At 41.4% G+C, this 26,942-nt stretch overlaps 2 protein-coding genes across 2 annotated transcripts in view; both read left to right on the forward strand.

Moving 5' to 3' along the window:
• Window positions 1-5,245: 5,245 nt before the first annotated feature.
• DSCC1 (DNA replication and sister chromatid cohesion 1) lies at window positions 5,246-18,928 on the forward strand. Its single transcript, XM_082307187.1, has 9 exons — window positions 5,246-5,445; window positions 7,121-7,289; window positions 9,723-9,857; window positions 12,832-12,922; window positions 14,243-14,381; window positions 15,369-15,421; window positions 16,726-16,883; window positions 17,448-17,596; window positions 18,399-18,928. Exons 1-9 carry the CDS (start codon window positions 5,276-5,278, stop codon window positions 18,505-18,507), a joined length of 1,173 nt encoding a protein of 390 aa, XP_082163313.1. The 5' UTR covers window positions 5,246-5,275; the 3' UTR covers window positions 18,508-18,928.
• A 2,046-nt stretch (window positions 18,929-20,974) lies between these two features.
• Window positions 20,975-26,942, forward strand: part of TAF2 (TATA-box binding protein associated factor 2) — a 63,001-nt gene continuing 57,033 nt past the window's right edge. The window contains exons 1-3 of the mRNA XM_082315766.1: window positions 20,975-21,977; window positions 23,513-23,567; window positions 24,388-24,548. Coding sequence (XP_082171892.1) covers window positions 21,925-21,977; window positions 23,513-23,567; window positions 24,388-24,548 — 269 coding nt within the window. The 5' untranslated portion in view covers window positions 20,975-21,924. The remainder of the gene's footprint in view (window positions 21,978-23,512; window positions 23,568-24,387; window positions 24,549-26,942) is intronic.

Here is a 26,942-nt window from a genome sequence, read left to right on the forward strand (position 1 = left end):
TAGACATTTATCTCCTAGACACTAATGATAACACTGTTTCAAATCATTTTAGCAGCAGGTGTATTATGTGATTAAATTTTAGGGCCCACAGCAAAGTATTGCTGTTAATTTTGCCAACTAGCAAAATCAGCTGAGTCTGAATTACAATTTTTGCTGTGGTAGAAGCACCCTGGAGATCTATCCAGAAAATGCAGATGGAGCAAAAGACTTTCATGGTGTACTCATGCAATTAAATGACATGCACGCCTGTAATATACTCTAAATCTAAAGGGGACTCTGTCCCTATAATTAATATATTCTTGAAAAAATGTCCTGCTCTTTCATGCCAATGTTAACAGAAATCACAGCACCTTCCCACCCGTCGCACCGGTGCTTACACTGTGAGGACACGCTCTGCAGCGAAGAATGCGCTGGCTGACTGGCTGAGACTGGGAGAAGCTCTGACTGTAGGCTGGGTACCAGCTTGTTCGGGTTCACCCCACCTTATCATCAACGGCATCAGTGTGGCAGGACTGATCCTCTGGCTTTGTCTGCAATTACATAAGCTGTCCTTGCAGAGAAATGACGTAACGACAAAACAGGTAGCTAAGCGCTAGTTGTCTCCTAAGCATTGGGCATCTGGGTTCTTGTTTGTCACAGCTGTGGAGTGTGAAATTCTCGGTCATTTCCTAACTGTGTGGGTAGTGTTTGTGCCCTGGCTAGTTTGAACGTATTCTCCAGCTTTGTGCTTGAGTGTTTCTTCTCCACTGTTTCCAGCACAGAAACAATTTTATGTCACTGAGATACTCCAAGCTATTGTATAGTTAACACAAATATTTAGGTTTGGTAACAACTGTTTATTTTCTCCTAATTTGAATACACCTGTTTTGCACCTCCCTGTTGGCCTATTAAGAGTAACAAGACAGCACTTATCTGAGGTAGCAATGAGCTATCTGGTTGTTCTACTAATTGGCTGAAATTTTCCCTGTTTGAGTCTTGGACTCATTATCTCCTGCTTTGTGGTGCTTTGCTGGCTGACATCATCAGGTATGACGGTTTTACTGGGACATGATAATACAAATTAATCAATGCCCGGGACACAGAAGATGCAAGCCACTGCTTTGCTATTTTAGCTATTCATTAAAAAAAGTATAAAGAAAGAAAAGTAAAAATATGTCTAACTCAATAACCAACTGCAATGGAGAGCAGAAGAGCGTGTGCTCTGGTGATTTAGGGGCTCTGAGTTTATTTAGGGTCCTGAGTTATGACTAAAACCTGAACATTGTGATTAACAGAGACAAGCACATCTAACCTTTGTGAATTTGTCTAACTCTTTTGTGGATTGCACTCATTTTGACCTCTAGCACATATCACAGGTTCCACAATGTGTTGCATAGAAAGGTCTTCTCTCCCGTTATCCGTAACTTACTTTCTGTTCATTTCAGCAGTATTCCCCAGTTCTTACATTTGAGACAGACCAGACAATCATTATTCAAGATATGTGTGCACCAGGGATTTATACAATGGCATAATTATATTTTCTGTTTTGTTTTGTTTTTTTTTTCTCTTTCTTGTTTTGCTAGGAAGGCAATGTAGCACATTCATTGTAGACAGTTATTCTCCCAGTGTCTCACAGGAGCCTGCAACACGCTGAAATGGCATTCAGACCTCTCGTGCTCTTAACTCCAGTCACACCTAGAGGTCCAGCTGCCACGGTCACCTTCTGGTGAAAAAAAGAAATCCTTGAACTAAGTTTTGTGAGGCTTTAATCAAACTGAGCCTCTCTTGTGGAATAATCTCCAAGAACTGTAACTGAATTGTGCAATTATCACCAGGCTGATAATGCGTTATGGTATTCAACTTTGGCACTGTGCCAGCTTTTCCAGTGCTGGCTTTATTATCTCTTTATTTTCACAGCTACCTACCTTGTGCTTTGAAAGACATTCAGAAGTTTCTAGTGTGTACATCCTTCTTTGACATTTTAACACCCCATTTCACATAGCCCAATTTTCTCACTACATTTTACTGTAGTGCTCCCAAACACTTGAATTGAAATCACACCTGGGAAGTCATCCTCCTAACGTGCTGCCTGATGACTAGAGCCTGACGCTGGTAATGTGCACTGTTGTAACATATGTTATGTTATTTTATGTTATCTCGCGGTTCATTGTTTTATGTCTTAGTTGTGGAGCTTTGGAGTTATTTGAACTTCCTTTCTTTGATTTGTCACAGCTGCCCTTCATTTATTTTGCTGTTCACATCCTTGATGTTTGAGTCCTGGGAAACATCACACAGGGCCAGGAACTTCAAAGGCAAGACTATAATAATCTTCAACAATCCGTTTTCTGTTTTGCTAACTTCACTCAACGTTAGTCAACCAGATTCCATTAGCACTAATTTCCATTAACATTAGTCAATTGAAAAACTACACGAAAGCTTATCTTGCTTGAGACTTGACCTCATTCCCGCCTCCCCTCCCCAGCCCAGCTGAGGATGCAGGCTATTTAGCAGTTCAGGCTGCTTCTCCCTTATACTGGGACCTGTTACAAGAGGTGTACCTCTCCGCTGTACACTCACAGCAGTCACTTAAAGCCTCAAATGTGCACCTTGGGGGACTGACTTCAGCTGGTGATCAGTGAAGTTAGGATGGCTGAATTAATTGCTTCCTCAACCCTCTCTTCCATTCTGCTACAGGAGAGTTTCACCCCTGCTTGTACCATGATGTTACATGCTCCTGAATCCTGAGTTTCAGCCCACCATACCAGCTCAAAGTGAAAACAGGAGTCATTTATGCTACAGCAGCTCTAGAGCAAATAAATAATCCCACAGCATCATTATAAAATAATTTCAGGATCCTACCAAGCTCCCTTAACCATAGCATGCATTTCCTTATAAACTGACAGCAACATTGATAGTTCAGCATCTCCTCATTTTCTCTGCAATCCAAATTCATTAAATGATTCACCTGTGTTTCAAGAAACTAACTTCCTGAGTTCCTACACAAACCAGTTTTTGTCAGTTAGGTCACTGCTCTAAAGCAGTCCCAGTGAGAACAGAAGCATAATACAAGTTGTTTCCTGAGAAATGAGCCATGTTTCCTATAGATTTATGTCAATGTTTTTGTTGATAGGCCAGTTGGCTGCTGCCTCTCAGAACGGATCAGAGCTGCTTTTCCCTAAGCAGGGGCTCCAATATATTGTCCAGCCACTGATGTCCACAAAACTTCTAGGAACTTTACCTGCCAAAATTGCCTAAACTTGAACAGCAACTTCCAGAGTGGTGAGGGACAGGCAGAGAAAGATGGCAGACAGCACAAGCACATACGTTTCAGCTCCTTAGGAAATGAGATAAAAAGCATCTACAACCAGAATTACTAGGATAAACAAAACTGGTTGGAAAAATTAATAACTAGTACAAATGTTTCTCACCACAGATCAGTGCCAACTCCTGAATAAGATTCAGTGATTTTCTTCCCATTGGGTTTCTGTTACGTAGCAGAGTTCTTAAGATAAAAACTCCATGAATTCATGCCTTGGATTCAGTTCCTTGGCTGTATCAGAATCTCTTTTTTTATTCCACAGAATGAAAAGGAGAAGGAAGAAGGCAGCATGCAAGGTCATTGGGAAGTTGCACAAATTAAGGTGTGAATTAAAACCAGCATAATTAAGCTGCTATTTACACACTTAGTAACTGTGTGAGCATTTACTTGGTAGAACAGTGATTTTCTGGTTTACCTTAGAGGTGTGCAGGAACAGATTTACATTAAAGCAAAATGTAACAGTCTCAGATAAGGCTGTACACATATCAGTTTGCACCTACGCATTAGTAGAAACAAGTCAGAGTGCCTCAGGTTTCCTGTGTACACAATGACTGTGTTTCCACCTTCCAATAACTGAAATAAAACATGAAAACATGACAGATGGCCGAGTCTTTGAACAAGCCACTGCACATGTGATAGAGGTAACTCCCTCATTACTGCAGGCAAAGTTTTCTCCAAGGCCAATTGCCTCGCTGGCACCACTCCGGCAAAGGACCTTCTGAAGACAGAAGATGCCTGACTCAGTCACATATAACAACAGTTGCTCTCTGCCGTGCTGGGTACTGAACCGAGCCAGCTCTATCCCACCAGCTCCTGCTTCTGGTTCCAACACAAACGTGGCACAACCTCTTTGTCTTCGGCATCTGGTGCAGGCTTTACCAAGCACAGAGGGACTCTGCAAGCGGATATACGCAACTTGGGAGCACAAAGTAATTATTTGTTAGCTAAGGCACACAGCAGACAGCGCACTAACACGCTACTAAGCTGAGTGTTAATATGCCCCGCAGCAAGAACACAGTGAGCGTTTGGGGAACCGGGTGTCCTGGACGAGGCAGGGAAGAGGCATCCTGTGCTGCTCCGTGCAGAGGGCTGATCCCAGCGGTGCGGAGCCCCTGTCTTCTGAGCCTCCGCTTTCATTTTTTTCTTATGGTTTAAGGATGTCAATAGACTTCCTCTTGAATCTCTGAGCTGCTCACTATTTCCATTGCAATAATCGCGCTTGCCTGTGGGTTTTACTCATCTCTGTCATGGCTTTAGCTCAAGCTCTTCCTCACAGCTTCTTCAAGCAGACGGAGCCCAGGTCCGGCCACAGCGCGAAGCCCAGCTGGGCCCTGAGCCACGGGCAGACAAACCCCTCTGTGGGGGCTGTGTAATCCCTTTCCTAAGGGATCACGGGGCGAGGAGAGCCGGCGGGCACTTGCCCTCTGTCAGACAATCCCCACAGCTGTCGTGACAGGAGCAGGGGTGCTGCTGGCGTCTTCCCACCCACAGCCAGGCCCCGCCATGGCGGCCGGGGCAGCCGTTCTGCCTCTCCCCACCCTTGCTCTCATGCCCTGGTGGCAAGGAAGAACCCGGAGCGTGCTGCCTCAGTCAGAGCCGGGCAAGGGCTCCCCTATTGGGCCCGTTTTTATTGTATTTTTATAGATTTTTTTTTTTTTAGGGCATTTTGTGGATTTTTATGACATTTTATTGGCATGGAGATATTTATTGCAGCCCAGCCTGGCTCTAGTGCAGCCGGACAGAAACCGGGAGGTTTGTCCCGGATCAGACCCGGCGGTGGAGCGGCACCCCTGCGGGATTCCCCTCAGTGTAACCCCGAGGCGGTGCCGCCCGCCCCGCCGGCTGCGGCCGGGCGCATCGCAGGCAACCAGAGAATCAACCCAGCCTCCCGCCCCTTCGCCGCGACCGGCACCGCCTCGGCGGGGGCGGGGGATCGGGCGGCGCGGGTTTCGCAGTGGTTCGAGCCCAGCGGTCGCCATGCGGAGCCGGGCGGAGGTAGAAGCTACGCTGCAGACGGCCAAACTGAACCCGGCGGAGTTGCTGCCGGTCGTCCACTGCCTCAGCTTCGGTCCGCAGGCCGGCGCCGGCGAGTGCTGCCTGCTGCAGCTGGAGCCGGGCCTCTGCGCCGAGCTGGAGGCGGGACGCAGGTACGGGAGGGGCGCCCCCTGCAGGGCGGGGGGTGTCGCCGCGGGCCGGGCTCTGTCGCCGCTTGGTGGCCGTGGTGGCCGGGACGGCGACCTGAGGGAGGCCGAGGGAGCGGGACAGGCCCGCCCTGCGGCGGGAGGCTGGAGTCTTCCCGCCCGCCGTGCGTGAGGGAGCCGGAGCAGCGGCGGGGCGGGATGGAGATCAGGCAGGGCCTCAGGCGGGGCCTCAGGGCTGCTGTCAGGCCTCCGCTGTCCCATCTTTAGCGTTAAGTAGCTGACATGGCTCTTAAACGTGGCTTTTTCCAGACTCTTATTCTTTTAATATGGTTTGCCTGAAATTGTAACTGCCCCTTAAGCCTCAGTTATATTGGAAACTGGAAACTAGTAACACCTGTAGGAAGATTTGTTTGGTTGTTTTTTTTTTTTCCCCACATGGAAAAATTGCATCTGAGGAGACTTATAGCCAAACATGAGGAGAGTTTCTTTTGGGGCATATAAAGATAGATGCCTAAAAACGTGTGTTTAGGAAAGGAGATTATGTGTTTAAAAGAATCCCTCTGGCTTCTGAGATTTTCTGACTGGAGCTCATGAGGTCGGGTCGATGGCAGGGTGCCTACAAGTGAGACAAACAGGACAGGACAGCGAAGGATGTACAGCATTAACATAGGCATTTGGTAGAATGGTTATGTGACATCTTACTCTGGACCAAGAACAGATTCTAGATAAGCTTTTGATGCTGTTTTAAAGTTTCTTCCTTTGCTGCAATGCCAGTGACACAATAAAAGTGTTTAAAATTATGCAACATGAGAACTCCCTTGAAAGAAAATAGTCCTCAGAGATGTATGTTATGAAGCCTGTCCATAGTGCAATATTGATAAACTGTCATTGGTTAGAGGCCTGAATCAGGCTGAGGACTGCTTGGGGCACAGCTGAGCTTTGCTCATGCATGCAAGCTTTTGGAAGCAAGACAAGCAGCTTGATTAAATTTAATCTGAGCACTTAATTTAGTGTAGCCTGGGAGGAACCGAATGTTCCCCTGTTGTGGTCCTGCTTTGCTGTTATCATGTCCTCACTAAGAATCTCTATTTAATCAAGTATGTGAGCTGAAGAGGGGGGGTTGCATGGATTCTTTGTAATGCAATGCTCTAGAAGGTTTTCTTTCCTGCTTGGAATTACTTGCAAGACAACGTGTATGTTTTTGAGAGGGAATTATCTAAAGGATGATGCACAATAGACACAATTTCTGTTTGCTGTCTTGTTCCACAGTGAGCCGCTTTCAGTCCTCGTTAAAGAACAATTCTAGTTGTAATCTCATTTCTAGGATTAGTGAACTAGTTCAGGCTTTAAGCATCACCTAATCAGTGTTTTGGGCAGTTTTGTGTGCAAAGGCAGGTGAGGAGGTTGGACTGTGATCTGCATTAAAAACCTTGAATACTTGTCTTTCAGAGTAGGTAAACTCAAAAACGTGAGGAAAAAACAGTGTTAAGATATTTTAGATTAATCGTTGGTTACATCTTTATATTTTGGTATACTGTGACTGCTGCTGCCAAACAGAACTGCAGTTTATAACTTCTTTACCAATGTATAAATGTGGAAAAATATCAGACAAGTTTAATAGGTGTTCATCCTGAAACAGAGATAAAAATACGTCTTTATTTTTGTGCTGGTTTTTTTCCAGCCTAGTAATCCGTGGTGAAAAGGATGAACAAGCAGTGTTGTGCAGCAAAGATAAAACTTACGACATGAAAATAGCAGATACCTCAAATATGCTGCTGTTTATTCCTGGTTGCAAAACTCCGGAACAGCTGAATGCAGATCAAGCGTCTTGTAATATTATTCATTCACAGGTATGTCTTTCTGGGTTTTTGTTTGTTTGCTTTAATTCTCTACTTTCTTATTCTCTGTAATGTCTTGTATTTTATGCAAGATGCGTATGTGAAACTCAGCTGGGATTCAGTTGCCTAAACATAGACTTCTAATACCATTTTAGGTGCCTTGTGGTATTGGTCTAGCTACAAGCTGCCACTCCAGAAAGACGTGAGTCTCCTGTAGGTTCTTTGTATATCGAACAGCCCCAGGAGGGTGTCTTTATAAATACGCTTTATACACAGGGGGCATGCTATACCTTAGGGTGTCCAAAATGGCTCTAGGGCTCTTCTTTAGGCAACTGAACTTTATCCATAATGTATGATAATTATTGTTTCTAAGAAGTTAAAACTTTGGTTTATTTTCAGTGGATAGTAATTACTTGTGGTAAGTATTAAAAGCTTTCAAAGAAAATCTAATTGCTCAGTGTTAGTAGCTATTTTTAAAACAAGATGTTTGCAAATTGTTTCTTAGGAGTGCCTTCCCCAAAAGGCAGATTATACCTTGTCATGCCTGAATATTATTTTTTAAAAACAGAAATCTATTCAAAAGTGACTCTCTTTCAACTAGTGTCTGGAAAAATTTGTCGGAGTGAATGATTTTAGAGTTCTCAGTTTAAAGAATTCGTCGTTCTCTGCTCTTCTGAAGCATAGTTAATAAAATTCTACTAAAATAGTTAGGCAAATATTATTACTAGGTCATTATTTGCTCTAATGGATATAATGATATCATTGAGGAGTAATCCTGTCCTTAGATGAACATCATAATCAAAACATCATCATTTCTTTCGTGAAGTCAGTAGTTCAGCTAACAGAAAAAGTTAATTCAAACTAAAGTAGATTAATGAGAAAGTAATATTCTTCCATGTTCTTTTTTTTTGCTATGTTTAATGATCTCACTAGCCCTCTGAAGTCACACATGTCAACATAATATAAATGTGATTTGCTTAGGAATTATTTTGAGTTTTATTTCTAAGAGGTCTCTTAATGTTTTCAAAAATGTTACATGGTGTATTGGCACTGCAAATTGTGGAACACAGTGAAAGACACTGTTTACGCAGTGTTTTGGGGCTTCACTGCCCTTCTCCTGCAGTCTCGGTGCTGCTCTTTGTACGACTTGCAGGGCTAAAACTCATGGCCAAAGCATCTGACATTTTATTCACCTCACACAGACTAGCTCCAGTTATGAGCTTTGGATTATAAATTAGAATTATTTATTTTCTTTGCTATGCAGAGTACCTTCTTGTTCATTACTAAATTGCTCAGAGAAGAACTTGGCAGGAAAAAAAAAAAAATCTAACGCTTAGGTAAATGCTATTTGACATGGAGGAAAATAAAGCTTAGAAGTTTATCAGGAAATTGGTGTTTACCTGAATTTTGTGCCAAGCAAGCTACAGAATAGTTAGATTAAAACCAGGGAGCTTTCTCTGTTTTAGAATTTGGATAGGACTACTACATACAGGTGGTTTGCTTATAGTTGATTTAAATGGAACATTAGAGTTTGGTTTTGTTTTTTAATAGATGACCTTTAAAAAAAGTGGTCTGGTAAAGCATTTAGGGTATTTTAAAGTACTATCTGGAGGCTTTTTCATGGAGGCTTTTTTACAAGGGGCTAGTGGTTGGGTCAGGAGTCAAACCTGGAGCCTGTTCTGCCTCTGTCGTTCTGTTCCCACTTCCGATGGTTCAGTAAATAACGGAAACAATGCTCAAAGGCCTTCAATACCCTGTCCTCTTCAAAGAGTCTTCTAGGGAGTCCAAGCTGTACCCCATGAAACACCTTCAGAGTAATCCTGAGGTAAAGTTTTATTAGATTAATGTTGTTGAATTGATTACATCTGAGATTCCTGTTGCACACTTTAAATTTGTGTGTTGAACCAGAGTAAGGACCAGAGATGTCTTGTTAGTTGTGTGCAAGTGTAGCTTACTGTCTCGTTAATGTCCATTTTACTTGAGCTTAGTGATATGATGATTTGTTAAGGTGTAAAAAGACCATGAGGTAGATCCCAAGCATGGAAAGAAGTGGGGAAGATGGAAACAGGATAACACAGGAGGGGGTTTATGGCAGTAATATGACTTAGTATTAAGAGGAAAAGAAATGTTGATGAGGACTGTGCAGGAGTATATCCCATGATGATATTCTATCATCTGCATGTAGAGATGAGTTGTTCCCTTTGTCATATGCACTGTGAGCATATTTTTATCAACCAACAGTGGATTTTTATTCTTCATTGCCTGTAGTAATTTTGTTTATTAAAAATATTACAATCATTGTTTCACATTTAAAGTAATTATCCTATTAATAAATTCTTGTCCTCAGTGACTAGATTAATATTTCTTGCTGATAATTTTTGGTAAGCTTCTTTGAATCCAAATAGTAGATTAAAATGTTTTAAGAGTCGCTGTTTTTTCCTGTAGATTGCTGGCTTTTGCAATAACTATTGGGAATTAAGGAGATGTCGACCTAAACTGAAGAAACTGAGGAAGCTTTTAATGGAAGATCCATATGAAGGGCCAGATAGTCAGAAAGATCGGACTTTGACATTTTCAAAGGTAAATCAGCTATGTAAATTACTTTCTTGTAATTGGTAACGGGCAAATTAAAGTGAAGATACATTCTTAACTAGAAAAATACCTTTGCTCCCATGTTTCACAGTGCTGCTTTGATTTAATTTTTTAAGTATACTGTTCTAAACAAGTGGGTAATTATTAGCACTTCCACTGAGGAGCAGGTAAGCAATCTTTTTTTTAGTAAAAAGAGGAAAAGAAAGGACACCGAAAGAGACTGGGGATTTCCCTTTTTATGTGGGGAGTTTCTTGAAGACAGTCTTCAGAACCTTTTGTAAACTCCTTGAGAGTTATATGACTACTAAGGTATAATGCAGCTTTTCCTACTTCTTTGGGGCTGTCGTGTATGAGCTAAGTGTGAGTTCACAGGACACCCACGTACAAGTCACTTGCCAATCAGAAATTCATGACGACAAGGAGAAGCAGGGAGTCGCAGAGAATGACAAGGATGATATAAGGCAGAGAATAAGACTGACGCTACAAGAAGGGAAAACACAAATAAAATCCTGTCCTGCTGCCCTTTTATGTTTCCAGGAGATCCGGTTTAGGATCTGAATAGTAATGGAGAGACAGGGACTGTGCAGCATATGATCTCAAATAAAAGGCTCATAAAAATCCTGGAGTTTTGTTAGTTTGGTTGATTTTTTTTTTTGACTTTAAAAAACAGAAATGGTTGCTCCAAAGTATTTTATGCTGAAGCTTGGTTGAAACTGATACTAACAAACCATCTGTATGTGCTGGCGTGTACAAACATAGATGTTCCTTTTCTCCCCTGGAGAGAAATGCTGCCTCTCTCTGGATGATTAACAGTCTAATTTCTGATAAGTTTCAGAATCTTTCCCCCAGCATTGCCTTTTCCCTCTCTCATTTTTCCTACCTACTCTGGCCTAGGCATAGAAGGACATAGCAGCAAATGAGGGATAGCAAAGGGAAAAGGGCTTAAACTGTCCAGAAATTATAAGCATTGACAAAGGCTAGCAACAAAAGATGTCATAAGCAATAGTATTTACTGATAATATTAAATTAATTTTATAAAAACATGTCAATGTCTCCCCGAACATTAGTGCCTGGTTTGAGAGCTGATCCTCTCCATTTGTTTTGAAGGAGAACGTTTCATGTATCGGCTTACTAAAGAACAACTAGATATATCTGATAAACGTAGATGAATCTTAGCTATGCCACTGGTGGAACTTTAATCTGAAAGCTCTCCATGAGAAAGCTCTCTTTCCTATGGAACTAATTCTCACTAGAATTCCAAACAATACGTGTGTAGGAAAAAATTTTGCTGTGTTGTTTGCTTACACTTAATATTTATTGGGTGCTGGCAACAAATAAGCCATCTTTAATCCCTTTGAAAACAAATTACTATGTTTGGGTGGCTTACTGTAAACGTCTCATCGTTTTCAATTGTTCGTACTGTGTCATACACAGAACTACAGGAAAGGAACCATAAGGAACTATAGCACTATCAGGCATTACTATAAGGAAGCCTGATGCATAGTGATGTGATTTAGCAAAGTACCGGAAAACTTAGAAACAGGCTAGTACGCAGCTTGCTCAGGATGCACCAAATTAAAATCCTGGGGTTTACAATAAGATGGCAAGGCATATTCAAATGATTGAATGCGCCTGAGTTAATGTATTTAATATGTTTCTTATCCTTATCTGGAAATTGCTGGTATGGATGTGATGCAAGTCAACCCATTCCATTTCATGTTTGCAAGGGTGATGCAGCTGATAAAAGCATCATAGGTGAGAGCAGTGATTTCTTAAAAAAGCTGTTGGAGTGCTAGCCAGGCCTCAGAGGGGAAACAAATGCCAAGCGCTCCTGTACAGGGTCTTATCTGAATGGCAGTATCTAACTCTCAAACACACTTGCATACTGATCTGGGGATATTTTTGCTCTCAATTGCTAGCAGTGTTTTTTTAAAATACTGTATAATATGGTCATCCCTAGCTGAAATACTGATGTGAGTTCAGTGCTGCTTAGCCTGATGATGTTTCAACTTCCTGTCTAATTGGAATGGCACAGCAGGAAGAGGAGACCTTTCTGTATGTACTAAATGTTTGTTTTTTTTAACATGTGGATGTTCCAAACTTAGTGTTGTTCCATTTGTGTTCCCATAGTCTAATAGATGTCAAGTACTTAATCCAATTTTTTTCTTTTTTGATGGGAAATATTCTTACGCTATAATCAACAAAACTTTAATATTAGAGTTGATTAAAAAGGCTGTAAGGTGAATAAAGGACTTGATGAAGCCCTGTTTCCTGTGGATTTAAGTCTGGTGTTCCTTCTCTATACTTCACTCCTCACCTTCTGTTCCTCCCGTGTCTCCTAATTCTTTACCACAGTATCCACAGCACCCTCCGATCTCACCAAGTAACTGTTCTGCAGGGAGCTGTATGTACTGTGGCTGGGTCTGTGCTGTGTGTCTGCTAATTGGTTAGCAGACACCAAAACACAACACACAACTGTTGAGGTCGTGCTGGAGGAGGCTTTCCCTCAGGGGAGGTACTAAGTTGGAGTTCTGATTCTATCCAAAAGTGATAAGTGAGTTTTGTTTTGCCTTTTCTTTGAATCTCACAGATTAAAATATGTGATTTAGGAAAGACAGAACACATTTACTTTTCATTCTTGCTGTGACACTTTACTTATGATGCCCACTTGGGCTAGTTTGACATCCTGGGAATGCAGATATATTACTTATGCATGGCACAAAGACTTCCCTGTAGTTAGACTGGTTTTTATGTTGAATAATGCTTTGAGAAATGTTGTAAGTTACAGGAAAAGTTTCAGAGAGTGTGGTAAACCTTAGAAAATGCAGAGTCTGGGGAAAAAAACATCCATCATCTAAGTCTTTCTTTCATTATATCTTAAAATGCAGTTAGCATGCTTGCTGAAGCAAAGGAGGAGTAAGGATAACCTGTTATTTTCTTCTGTTTTTTCCCCTTGTTGCAGTATACAACAGAAGATTTGTTAAGTCTGATTCAAGCAAGTGAAGAAGAAATACTGCACCAATTGCAGGTTATAGATGCCTGCAAAATTGAAGGTATTAATCTCTAAAGAATATTATTGCCTATGAGGAAATAACCCTGCTTTTTTTTTTTTTTCCCCAAAATATCTGTGTCTCCTTTTTTTAAGGCCCATTCCACATCCTCATCTTTCAAGGTGCAAGTTACTTCAAAGTACTAAGATCTGCTTCCATATTTCCTATATCCTCTGATGCTGTGAAGTTGATCAAAAAGATAAAACTGAGCAGGCATTGACCAGTCTGGCTCTTTCCAGGGTAACCCCTTCTTTGCTTCTACAAACACTGGCATCGGAGTATCCCACCCATAGCATGAATATTTTTTGGCTGGTTGCCCTCTTGATGGATGAGTGGCTTCTGCTTTCTGCAGTTCTAGAGGCAAAAATAGCTGATCCTTAGGTAACCTCAACCCTTTCATAGTCCTTTCTTCCTCCCAGACTGGGTTTATCTCGGAAGTCTTCCTGCCCTGTGAGGCGTATAGAGCAAGTGCCTCACCTTGGGACAGCTCCTACTCATCCTATACTTGGCCAAGTCCAAACCCTCACCTGGACGCCAGGTGACAGCAGTCCTAGAGTCATAGAATAATATAGGGCAGAACTGAGCTCTGGAGGTTATCAGATCCAAAGCAGGGCCAACTTGGAGCTGGCTGCTCAGGGCCTCGGCTGGTCAAGTTCTGAGCATTGCCAAGGATGGAGATTGCACAACCTCTGTCCAGGCTGTTCCAGTGCTTGACTATCTGCAAGGGAAAAAAATTCTCCTAATAACCAGCTGGGATTTCCCCTGTTGCAACTTGTGCTTGTTGCCTTCTGTCCCATTGCTGAGCTCCACTGGGAAGACTTCTGCTCCGTCTTCTCTATACCATCCCATTAGGTAGGTGAGGACAATGTCACAAATTACTTCCCTTGTCACTTACAGCTGCACAGCACCAGATCTGTGCTGTGTCACATCTGGATTTCTGAACTTGGCTGGACCTGAACTGCCACTCTGCAGGGCCAGTGCAGCCAGTTCTGTTCATGCAGTTCTGTGCCTGAATTAATTACTAGTTTTTGCAGGTCTGATTCGTCTTGGAATGGGATTTGTAGTGTCTTTGTATCTGTGGCAGTTAATCTACATAAACAGTTATGAATAATTGAGATAATTTTATTTGTTTCTCCTTTACATTTGCTCTTACTATTCTGTTCTTTTTCTCAGTTTTAATCCTGAAAAGGACAGAATGCTGTCGCTGTACTTTGTAAAGGTGTGACCCAAATGTCCAGGCTCCTGTAATGTATCTTCAGGAGAATAGCATTAAGGTGTTAATGTTTTCCTTCTAACACTGCTTTGTGGTTTTCTGTTTGGCAGGATATTGGAGAATTCTGGAGTTTGACTATGAGATGAAACTCTTGAATCACGTGACTCAGCTAATAGACTCAGAGTCCTGGCCTTTAAGTAAGGTTCCTTTACGTACCTGCCTCGAGGAACTTGGATCTTTAGAGCCCAAGTAAGCAATTACTTTTAGTACTTAAAATTGTCTACAATCATTATTAACTATTACTAATTGCAATCGTTATTAATTATTTATTAGAATTATAGTCTTATAACTCTAGATTCCAGTTATGTTGATGATATATTTTCTTTGGCTCTAAAATATACAAGGGCATTAGTAGTTTAGACAGGCAGGTTAATAAACTGATTTTAGTATCTATTGGTAATATTTCCATTGATTCAATAGTAGAAACGTTACTGCTGAGTTGTAAATGATGGAAGTAGCACGTACTTAAGCCATAAATTGCTGACCATCTTGAAATACTTGTTCTGAAGCTAGCCAAAAATGTTTGGTTTACATCTTGCGTAATGTCTGAGATGGTGGTATATTTTCTGGTATAATACTGAATTCAGATCTTAAGAGTTGAGTTGATTGTACTGCCGTTTGGAGTCATGAAATAATTTAAGATTACCATTCAAACAATGTCTTAAGTTTACAATATATGGCATTTTCCATTTATTTGGCTTTTGGCTCAAAAAGAAATCTTGCTTTAGTATTGGTGTCTGCAGTTAGGTTGTAATTTTATGCCAGAGGTTTAGAAAAATGCCTGCTATTCAGCAAGGGATAATTAACTGCCAAATCTGTGACTTGCGTCACTTCTCATTGGAAAGAAGCGACATTGTAAGAGTCCCTTTTCCTTATTCTCCTTACGCCTTTTAGTCTTTGCTAGTTATAACTAGAAAGTGGAAAAGACTTTTGGGGATGACATGCTGAATCAACTCCTATCTGTCCTTTTTGTCCCCTTTTGCCCTCTTTTAAGTTACTTCTAAGTTTTTATCAATCTGTTCATTTCGGCCATGAAGATGTGTCCCGTCCTCCAGTCTCCTTGATTTTTTTACTTTACCTGTTCCTTCATCTTCTTCTTGGTAACTGTTTCTGTAATGTCATGATGAACAGTTTTAAACCTTGATTTCTGATTTTTATTTTTTTTTTTTTTTCCAGAGAGATGATAGAACACATTCTTTTAAGCTATGGAAGGAAATACACTGATAATGGTAAGTTTGGGAAAGCACGCGTACTTTCATTTTGCATAAAGGAAAGAGTTACTCATGAGTGAATGCAGATTTTGTGAGGATGGCCCAAACAAATGAATTTGCTACAATGCCAGTAAAAGGAGGGAGCAAACTGAGCTAAAAATCAGTAAAATTGTTAGAGAAAGTTTCATAGGAAAAAGGACTATTAAACTGTACAAGACACTAGGGAAAAAGCAGGAACTCTCAGTGGTACCTGAAGTGATTTATTAGGTGTCTACAAGCCATAATTTTGTGACTAAAGACAGACCAGTAGTAAAATTTAGGTGGAATCTCTCTTTAGATACCCTAGGAGGCCTCCGATGTGTAAGCAATCGTGCTTACTGTGAATTGTGCTACTGTGAATATTCAACGGCATGTAGATCTCCCTGAATTCAGCTTGCCTGAAGTAGACATCTGCCTTTGGTCCCTTAAGCTGCACCACAAGATCCTTTGATTGTATTGATTAAATCTCCATTGCCCATCTCGCGTATAGACATAATATTTCAGTGCCTTAATCTCAATCTGAATTCTTCCCCACGGTTGCTTTCATTTCACCTTTGGCTGAAGGAGGAGTTGCACTCAACATTAAAGGATATAGGAAAGTAGTTGGGGTGACACAGGTTGTCGTCTTAGTGTATTTAGGCAGGTTGCACAAGGAACAAGTTTGAATTGTAGGAAGTCCAGAGGGCTGAAAAGTGGAAGGAAGTGTTTATGCCTGACCTTGTTCAGAGAATGTTAGCCAAGTCAATGTGAAAGAAAATAATTTCTCATTATTCCCTTCATCATCTCATATTATAAGGAATATACTATATAATATATTATAATATATTATAATTATAATATATTATAAGGAATATACTATATAATATATTATAATATATTATAATTATAATATATTAAGGAAGTGAAAGTTTTGTTTAATTGTTCAACCACAGACAGCAAACACTTTAATATAAGCCATTCAAAAATAGGAATGAAAGCTGTAGGTGTAGTGTTACTGTGAAAGGGGAAAAGATGAGAGGCAAATACATTTACTGATATGAATGAATACTGTAGCTCAGACAGTGCTGCACACACACATAGTACTCTGCTTAATTCGTTCTTGAGAATAAGAAGATACCGTCACTTATCCAAGGTAATACCAAATCAGGTTACTCCCTGAGGAAAAGAAAAAAACAGGATACTTGGTTTGCAGAAGACTGTAGAACAGAATGGAAAGAGGAGGCTGTTCTCTGTTATTTTACCAGAAAGCAAGAACCCAACATAACCTGGTTTTTGTTTCTCAGCAGGGGAAGTTTACTTTGAAATGCTTGAAGATAAAATATGCAGAGCTATAGCACAAATGCTTTTGCAGAATGCAGTTAAATTCAATCTGTCAGAGTTTCAAGAAGTCTGGCAACAAAGTGTCCCTGAAGGAATGACATCAAGGCTTGATCAGCTTAAGGTAAAAGCATAAAGAAGTATGGATTCTTTCTTGAGTAGGCTGTTAAATCACTGGTGTCACATGTAGATTTTATCGATTAACCGGGATTGATGGTGTTATTTCTGTCAGCTCTGGAGTTAAAGTACATCTTATGACATCCTCTATGAGCATCAGTAGTCTGGAATCATGACAATTCATATTTCTGTAAGTCTGGCATGTTTCACTGTTTGAAGAAAAGTTGCAGCTGTGCAGTTACTGCTTGTAAATGTAACCAGAACAGAAGCTGAAGCTTTTGTCACGCAGAGTGTAGTGACAGCCAGCAAGCACTGTGGAAACCCTTCTGCTCAAAGGAGGCAGAGATGTTGGGACTTAATGGATTTCCCCCTCCCTTCTTGTCATAAAGGAAATGATAAATACTGCCTGTAAAACAGCACCTTGATGATACTTTTTCACTTTGCCTCTAGTAGTGCAGTTTTAGAAGGCTTTGGAGGTGCAAAGGGCAACTTGCATGGATAATTGCCAGAAAGAAGGAAGTTGAACTGTGTTGTCCTTACTTAACACTTGCTCTCTGATGCTGATCTACAGGGCTTGGCTCTTGTGGATAAAACCTCAAGACCAGAGACCATCTTTCTGCTAAAAGTAGAAGACTTACCTGAAGACAATCAGGAAAGATTCAACAGCTTATTCAGCATACGGGAAAAGTGGACAGAAGTGGATATTACCCCTTATATAGAGTAAGGATATATTGCTTTTTATTAAAATATAATTAGTGTTATATTCTTCACTTTCTGCATAACTGACTTCTCAGCTATGATTGCCTCAAATGCCATACTTTCAATTTTAAACGAATATGAATTCTATGTGAATAGAATCCCCACCCCGGGGAACTGTAGCTATATTCGTTGCATTTAAACTTGTGTAAAAAGCTGATCCTACTGAATTTAAATAGACGGTAACTGTCTTATTTGATTGAGGCAGACTGAACTCAAAGGATAAACCTCCGGACATTTATGATCAGTCTCTATATTTACAAGACAAGAACTACAGAGCAATAGTGCTTCTGTACTGCGTCCTTCGTTCCCTTGGTGGTTAACACGTACGCTACAGTGCTATCGATCGGGAAGGGCCCAGCCAGGATACGCGTGAGCAGATATCGGTGGTAACCCACAAGTAACTGCATCAAACCTTTATGAGTGGCTCTAAATTTACTGTAATATAATTAAGTAGTTCAAAGCTAACTGTTTTGCTAGATTAAAAACCCTTTAGAGAACAGTAATAATAAAACCCAACCAACTCCCCTAAAAAACCAAAATCCTTGTTTCTGAAGTAAATAATGTAGTTTTGCCTGTTTCTTAAATGTCAAGCAAAGTTCTAAACTTTAGGTAATTTAAAGCATAATGTGACAGTTACAGTAGTATTTTTTTTTTCTCCCAATACCCTAATCCACTTTATTTTTATGTTTACAAGTATTTCACGGATTCATTTTGTATGAGAATATCTCTAATGCCAACGTCATCTGCTTTATTTCCTCTACAGAGACTTGTGTGCAGAGAAGCAGACAGTTGGCGCTCTTCTGACAAAATATGCTCGCTCCTCAATGCAGAATGGTGTTAAAGTGTATAATTCTAGAAGACCCATCTCATAACAAGTCTTGTTTTAAGAACGGAGAATACTGAACAGAGTAACAGTGAACGTTGCTTGTGGCTGCCTTCTGAGGAAAGGAGTTGCCAACCGGTATTACACAGCGTTCTTGAGTTTAAGCAGCCAAGCTGCTTGAACGAGGTCTGTGTTCTGCTCAGCTGAGTAGAATGTGAGGGCACTTGCCTCTCCTAAGAACCTCCAGCATCAGCAGCCCTTGCCCGTCTGCCTTTGCCCTTCGCGTCCGTAGTTACACCGGGAGTCAAGCTACTTGAATATACTTTAGCTGTCTATCCATAAACTGAAGTTTGACATTAAAAATTAAAACCTCCTTGATAATAATTGAATCAATGGAATCTATTTCAACAGCAAAATGGAATGCTTAGTCTTTTGCCCATTAGTGAGCATTCCTAAAGATTAAGACTTCGTTGCAGCGTTGACATTTTGAATACTGCAGACCTTGACAAGCTCATGAACAAATTATTCCTGACTGAGACTACACGAGTCTTAACTTTGGAAGGCGGTTCTTTTTGTGCTTATGTCTGTGAATAACATTGGCACAAGCTCTTGACGCTTTAACGCTTGGCAGAACTGCCCTTTAAATATTACAAAAAATCAAATTGCAATCAAGTGTGATGATACGAGGGAATAGTTGGACATTGTGTTACGAACTTCCTATAAACTGTCCTTAGAATGTAAAATTCATTTTTTACAGAAGACTACCGTTGCTTTTTAAAGAGAGCATATAAAACTTGGTAACACAATTATTTTTTTTTTAAACTTTATTATGGCAAATAACTGCACAATACTGCACATAGAAATCGCGTCTTGAAAACTTAGGGTGGAATGTTATTTTGTGTAGAGCAATGAAATAGGATTTTTTTTATGATACTGTCATGAAGTGGAGTGCCTGAAATTGAAATTTTGTCATCACTAAAAAGGATTGTTTGCATGTCAGTGAACCGGAGTTTAATATTAGACATTTTTCAGATTTTTTTTTAACTTAAGTGTTGTAGGGTTTTTAACACAAAAAGCATTTGCTGCATCAAACTCAGATGTAAGGCATGAGAAACTTTGGAATTGCTAGCATGCCAAATGAAGGGTGAGCAGGGAGAGGAAAGAAACTATAAATCAAATGTAACTCAAGGTGGATGTGTGAATCCTTAGAAATTTGTTATAGATAAAAAGCTGAATAAAAACGGCTTCCTGAGCTCTGCTTAAGCAGAGTTCTTGCCCCCCTGTGGCAAGATCAATTCCCCGTGCTCCGCGTTTCCGCAGCGTACAAGTGTGGTGGTTGACCAGCTGGGTGGAGACTCGGCTGGCTCCGACCGTGAGGGCTCTCTGCCGGGCAGAGCTGCCGCCTTCCCTGGCTGTGCTCCTTCCGTGTGGTAGCACCAGCAGGTTCCCTCTCGCAGAGCTCACCGGGAATGTGAATGTGAAAGCCTTGGGAATAACTTCCATGGCATCGTGCAAGGTTCCTGAGTTGAAATATGTTATACTATGCTATTAATACACTTGTATCGCAGACTGCAAGACTATATTTCCATTGGGTTTTGTTTGTGAAACCAGTAAGAATTTAAGTATTACATGAATAGAGCTGTCACGATTCACGTGTAATCATTCTACGTGTTCACACTGCTTTTGCTTTGTTCTGTCAGGCGCTCAAAATGAGCTGCTGCTTGTGACATTTTGTGAACTGCTGATGCCGAAAGGGGTAACTCCATTAGCTGCTTTAACATCACATAGATGGATCAAAGCTTGCTTTTAACAGACCAAATCTAGGTTACGAGGAAACCTCATGTTGTGTCCTGCCGACACTGTAACTGCCGCCGCTCCGCCGCGCACGGGGGGCGGAGGGAGGAGGTGTTGGACCCAGAGCCAGTTTGCGGCTCCGTGCCGTGCTTCCAGCAGCGTTGTTACTGCCTTAAATCCCTACTTCACTCAGAAGTAAGGGCGGACGTGTTTCGGTGTCTTCCTGGGAGCCTGCGTCGGCCCTGCCCTTGCGCCTGGCCCCCACCTGACTTCAGGTGCGCTCGGTCCGTGCGTTCGAGCAGCCCGGAGCCCTGCTCGCTCACCGGAGCGTTCCGAGTGCGAATGCAGGCGGCGGGCACGGCCGGGGAGCTGACGGACGGCGCCGGGTGGGTTTAGCAGCGGCAGCCGGGCGCGTTACCGTCCCCTGCGCAGCGGCTTCGGGGCCCCGCGCTGGCTCCAGACGCTGCGGCACAGCCCCCGCCACGGCGGCTGCCGCGCCCTGCGAGGCGGGAGCTGCGGCCTGCGCCGGGCGCGGTGCTGCCCCGGCCGGCGGCGGCCGAGGGCGCCCCCGCGCTGCAGGCGCCGCGCGCCCCCTCAGCCGCCGGCGCGGCCGCCGCGGAGGCGCAGCCTCCCCCGCGCGCGCAGGGGCGGGGCCCGCCGCCTTCCCGCCGCCCCGAGGCCCCGCCCCGGGCGAGGCGTGCGCCTGCGCGAGGCGCGGCTTCCGCGCGCTCGCCCGGCCCGGCGCTGGCGGCCCGCGGGGCGCGTGCGCACGAGGACAGGAGCCGGCTTTTGGATTATTTTGGGGGTTTTATTTTCTTCTTTTTTTTTTAACCCATGGCTGCCTCTGACATCAGTACAGCACCCTTCTGACAAACAAGGTTCCAAAAGACGTTCCATCCGTAAAGAAATACAGCTCCCTTAAACGGGCCGTGACCTTTCAACCGACGGGGGTGAAAGGTTACCAACAAAATGGCGGCCGCTGCCGAGGGGGCGAGCGTTGGCGGGGCCCGGCGGCCGCGCTGCTGAGGGGAGCCTCGCGCCGTGCCGGAGGGCCGCCCCTGCCCTCCATGCCGGCCGGCCCCAGCCGACCGCCCCGGACGAGAAGGAGCCGCGGGAGCCCCCAGCCCAGCCGCCGCCCGGAGCAGCGCCCGCGTCCGCAGCGACGATAAGGCCGGGCCGCGGGGGGCCCTGCGGCGCCGCCCGCGCTCCCCCCCTCCCGGCCCACTCGCCCCCCGGCAGCGCCTCTCCCGCCTGTCAGCGGAGGTGCTGCCCCCGCCGGCTGTCCCAGGAGCGGGGACCCTCGGCCTGCCCAGCCGCGGCCTTCCTGATTGAGTAGCTGCCACCGCCGCTGCCCGTTGAGCCGGTTGATGTAGTGGTTTCTGCGGAAAAGAAGCAGGCAGCGCCTCTGGACTGGTACCGTACCCCCAGTGGAGAGAGGGGTTGCGTGCTGCGCTCATAAAAGGTTCTGTAGAAAGACTGAATGTTGTTTGTGTTATAACTATGGTGCCTATTCGAGCTGAAGATGCCTGACTGTTGGGAGTCACAGATCCACTGGGGAGATGAGTGATCGGATACGACCTGACACAGGGAAAAATCGAAGGACCCATCAAGCGAGGATGATGTTGATGCCAGTCTGACGGTCAGCAGTGTGTGTTTAGTGCTGCTGTTCAGGATGAATAGGAAGAAAGGAGACAAAGGATTTGAGAGCCCAAGACCATATAAATTATAAGTATCCATTTTTTTTAAAGTTACTATACTTGAGACCAATGCACACTTGAAACAGACTACTGGCTGATCAGTAATTATTTACCTGAGAAGGCTGGAATTGTTGTTTATGGTGTAGCTTGCACTCAGAAAATGCGTGTTGTAGGCGTATGTTTTACTGTGTAAACGGGCTCACTCACGGAGAGTGAGTCTGTCAACCATGCAGTCTCATCTTGTAAAGATATTCACGTTGTGCTCTTCAAACCTTGGCGATCTCTCCACACAGTATCAGCACTACAGACCATGCTGCCATGTTTCATTCTTACTGCTGTGTCAAACCCTTTTGAGCTAAGGGCTTTTTTATATACAGAAAAATGCTTGCTTTTGCAGCAAGCTGCTTTGTTAAGCAAATTGTCATTTTTACGTATTCATTATTTTGGTTGTAACCAAGCTGTAAAGCAGTTGGCTGTGGATTTCAGTGGATCTTCATGTATTTCTGTTTATACCTCCTTGATTTCTTGCTAAGTCTGTAACGCAAATGTAGTTCTAAATAGAAACACTCTTGTTACCTTATACATTTTAATGTGTAGGTAATGTTTGAATCCATCATTGGATACTAGATGTTATCATTCTTTTGTAGGAATTTTTATTGAACTTGTTCAACTGAAGCAAAGTCACTTTTTAATGCACAGAGTACGTGAGGATGTGCATATAATGTGTGATGTGGCATAAAAATTGAATTATTACAAGGTTGTATCTTGAGTTGTGAATAGCACTACTGTGAAGTGTGGTGAAGGTGCCACCTACTACAGAAAAAACATAGAAATAACTTCTAAAGTTTTAAAAAAGTTGGAATTATTATTTATTCTTTCATTTTTTAAATCAGTTTTATTTACCAAGAGTTCTAATAAATCATTCAAAATCTAAGCAAATGCATTTGACTTGTTTAAAATACCTATCTTGACTGATATATAACCACTATTTAAAATAATAAAATCTTACAACATAGGAATTCTAAAAGTACAGACTCTATCTTTTTTCACGTATAGTACCTGCTTACAGAAATTATGTATGAGAATCAGCTCACCAGGTAAATTTTCCACAGGTCTCAGATTGCAAGTATTACAGCTGCGTGCTGTTTCTAATACTGCACATCACTAACGTGTTAGAACTTGATTCTATGCCATTAGTAATACTATATTTTTACATCCTGTTACGTGATGTTCAAAAGTGATGTTATCATCTTCCTGTGTTGCTAGTAATATTCATACTGGTATGATACTACACTTCAATTTTATTGGAACTTTTCTGACCTTGTGTGCAACTTCTATTCATTATTTGCTTTGGACCATGTAAGAGATTTAGACCATCATGAATTCTCCTTATATAAATATATGCTATATGCAGTATTTATCTATATGTACATACATCCTGTATGAGCTCTCTTTTTTTTTTTTTTTTTTTTTTTTTTTTTTAAAAATAGGTTAAAATATTTTAAATGCTGGCATTTGTGCAAAACCTTACTTATTTTAATTTTTTTTTTTTTTTTCCAGCACAACGCACCAGGTAGTTTGTATCAACAACATAAATTTTCAGAGAAAGTCTGTTGTAGTAAGTATTTTTTAATAAAATGTGAAAGTAGAAATTAAAAGTCTGGGTTTTCTTCATGGTTTTAGAGGAATCAACTGCATACACAAACTAATTATGTTCTTCAGCTTCTTTATATTTTATACTTTCTAATCTGATACCTCTCATAATTCTGTCATTCCTCGAGATGCGTCAAATAAAATACTTTCTAATTGTCAACACTTTAATCTCTAAGTAAAAGCTTTCTAAAAGAAAGTCACTGCATTGTAAATAATACTACAAAGCAATTTGCAATTTGAAATTGACCTTCAACCCAGTGTTAGCTGTTGTTAGGGACAGGGTTATAGAGTTTTCTAGCTTTTATGTGAGTTCACGGTGGCTATGAAGAGACTTTTGTGATTTCAGGCCTGAAGTCATTGAGGCTTTTTGTGAATTTAGATATCTGCCTAAAGGGATTCTGCTTAGATTCTAAAAATCATTGTCTCAAGCTCAGATACCAAAACCTAGAACATAGTGATGAAAAACATAGTCATGCTGGTAACTTGAAATCTGGTCAAGAGAGGCAGATCATTTCCAGTAAAACAAGCATGATTGTCGGTCATTCTGAAGTTTTTTGTTATGTTTTGTTTCACAGCTGGGAAAATTCACCTATTAAATAATATGAAAGAAAATGTATTCTAGACATTTAAAAGGGCAAACCAATTATTTCCTTTTTAAATAAAAAATTAACATTTTTTTATCCAAGATTTTCCTTTGAAAGGCATTAATAAGAATTTTCTTTATGTATCTCTACTTTGTGAATTGGTAAAGATTTTACAGAAGGTTTTGATTTGTGTTTTCATAGGGTTATGTGGAACTGACAATATTTCCCACAGTTGCAAACCTGAATAGAATCAAACTGAACAGTAAACAGTGCCGGATATACAGAGTAAGAATCAACGATTTAGAAGCAGCTTTCATTTATAACGATCCAACGCTGGAGGTTTGTCACCATGACTCAAAGCAGTAAGTGATGTGTTTAAAACTCTACAGATGCAGTGTCTTCTGTTGCTGTTAAGCGTGAACCTGTTTATTGTACTGGCAAGTTTTACCTGGTGATTTCCTAATAGTAACATAAGTTTCAGGCAGAAACAATTAATTTTTGGTATGGTGACTTAATTTTGGGAAAGTATTTTGGCAATAATTTTGACTTATGCTATTCTGCAGAATTTCTTTTACTAACATTTCTTTGTATTGCTTTGTAAAAGTATCAGAAACTTTTTTAAAAGTACTTCATGGCGAAAAAAGTGGTGGATGCCAGTAGTGTTCTCAGTGTTTTAGGAAACTGTCCTTTTCATGTGTTTTTTGCCTGGTAAGAAAACGTCTTTGGCTATAACGTTTTATCTTTGATGGACTTCAGGTTTATCTATGCCCAACTTTTACGCTCATTTTTTTGAAGAAAATTTGGTTACATTATTGTGGCAATAGTGTTTTGTTTATATTCTTGTAGGGAACATTTTAGAGTGATGCAACTACATTCATTTGAGAGTTCTGCTTGAGAAGATTGCCCTTAGTTTTGGGTTTTGTGGTTTTTTTTGTGGTTTCTTTTTTGTTTGTTTTTTTTTTTTGCTCCAGCATACTTGGTTACATCAGTTTGGTAGCATCAGTATAATATTATGTAGACCAAAACTATTATGTTCTGATAATTTGTCCTGCAAAAATTGTCCTGATTTTTATGATGCATAATGTCAGATTGGATGGTCATTTTTGTTCTTTCCTATTTTTAAACCTAAAAATATTCATATGGTATCAAAGTTCTGGGGAATATTTCCCATTTTCTTCATAAGATTTTGTACGAATTGTTTCTGATTTTCTTAAATATGTCTAGATAGCCATATATATAATTAACTTATTACTTTGAAAACAATGATAGGAATAAGGCAAATCATGTGACTGTATCAGGTTAGCTATTGGACTGCTAAACTAAGATGCTTATTTCTGTCCTTCAGCTATTTGTTGTGTCCCCTTGGACAGTGGTTGCTGAGAGATTTGCTAGCTGAAAAGATGGAGAGGGCTTAGTAAGCAGCTTCAGAGGTGATACCGCCTTGATTTGCTCATATAGCTGATGAAGGCAGATAGGAACTCGCTAGACTTACTCTGAAGCAAACTGCAGAGAGTACATACAGTCCTGCTGGTTAGATTTGTGAGAACAGTGGCATTCTCAAATGATGTCGCTAGATCTATAAGAGGTTGTCTACCCATTGCCTTAATGACTAGAGCCTTTGAGATGTTTCTTAGCCTATCTCAGTTTTCAGGTTAAACCTGACTTGACTTCTCTGACTGTTGTCTGAAAACTAGAGTATTAAAGAGAACTTCTATTGTTCAGTTACCGAGATTCAAGGGCTACTTTTTACCCGAAGTTGCACATCACTGGATTTGAACTGTTTGTTTATGGAAGACACTCTATATTCCTTTATTCATCACTTATGCAAGAGTTTCAATAACTCAGTTTGCAAATACAATGTTCATTTATATAGGACATTGAATTGGGTATCAGAGTTCTGAAATTCTGTTTGAGTCCTGATACTGAACCGCTTGAGTCTATTAATTTGGTAATTCCTGTCTGGTTTATGACTTGATTTTTTTGTTCTTGTTGCTATTGCTCGGTAGGTCAAAAATTCAGAATCCTCATCGGGGGGATTCTAATTGTTCTGAAGAGCTAGGAAGTAAACCTTTTCGTCTTTTCTAAGGAATCGAACTTGCATTATTTATTAGCATCATAGATTAGGGTATAAGTCCTAGAATGTTATCTAAACTCACTTTGAAATTTGAAAGGAGAAGTTTCAAATTTATTCGCCATCTGATATTGAAGAGCAAGTTTAAAAACATGTAGCTTCCCACATGTTTTTGGGAAATGATATGGGAAGAAACTTTGATAAAAATCTCTTACCTGTTTGGTTTTTTTGTAAGAGAAGCACCATGGGCAAATGTTTTCACTAAGTATTCTCTTTTGATTTTACTGGTGGCTTGGTTGAATTTACAGTTTGCTGAAATGTTAAGGAACTTCTAATGAAAGTGCTACATGTGTTTAACAGCAGCTGATATGAAATCACAGAGTCCTTTAGGTTGGAAAGGACCTATTGAGATCACCTGGTCCAACCCCCCTGGCTCAAGCAGGATCAGCTAGAGCAGGTTGCACAGGGCTGTGTCGAGTTCGGTTTTGAGTATCTCCAAGGATGGAAACTGCAATCTCTCCGGGCAACCTGCTCCAGTGTTTGATGACTCTCACAGCAGAAAAGCATTTTCTTGTATTCAGGTGGAATTTCATGTATTTTAACTTGTGTCCACTGACAGGAGCAGAGGCAATGGGCACAAACTGAAACACTGGAAGTTCCCTCTGAGCATCAGGAAACACTTTTT

Source organism: Platalea leucorodia (assembly GCF_965183815.1).
Source record: "Platalea leucorodia genome assembly, chromosome: 1".
Classification (NCBI taxonomy): domain Eukaryota; kingdom Metazoa; phylum Chordata; class Aves; order Pelecaniformes; family Threskiornithidae; genus Platalea; species Platalea leucorodia.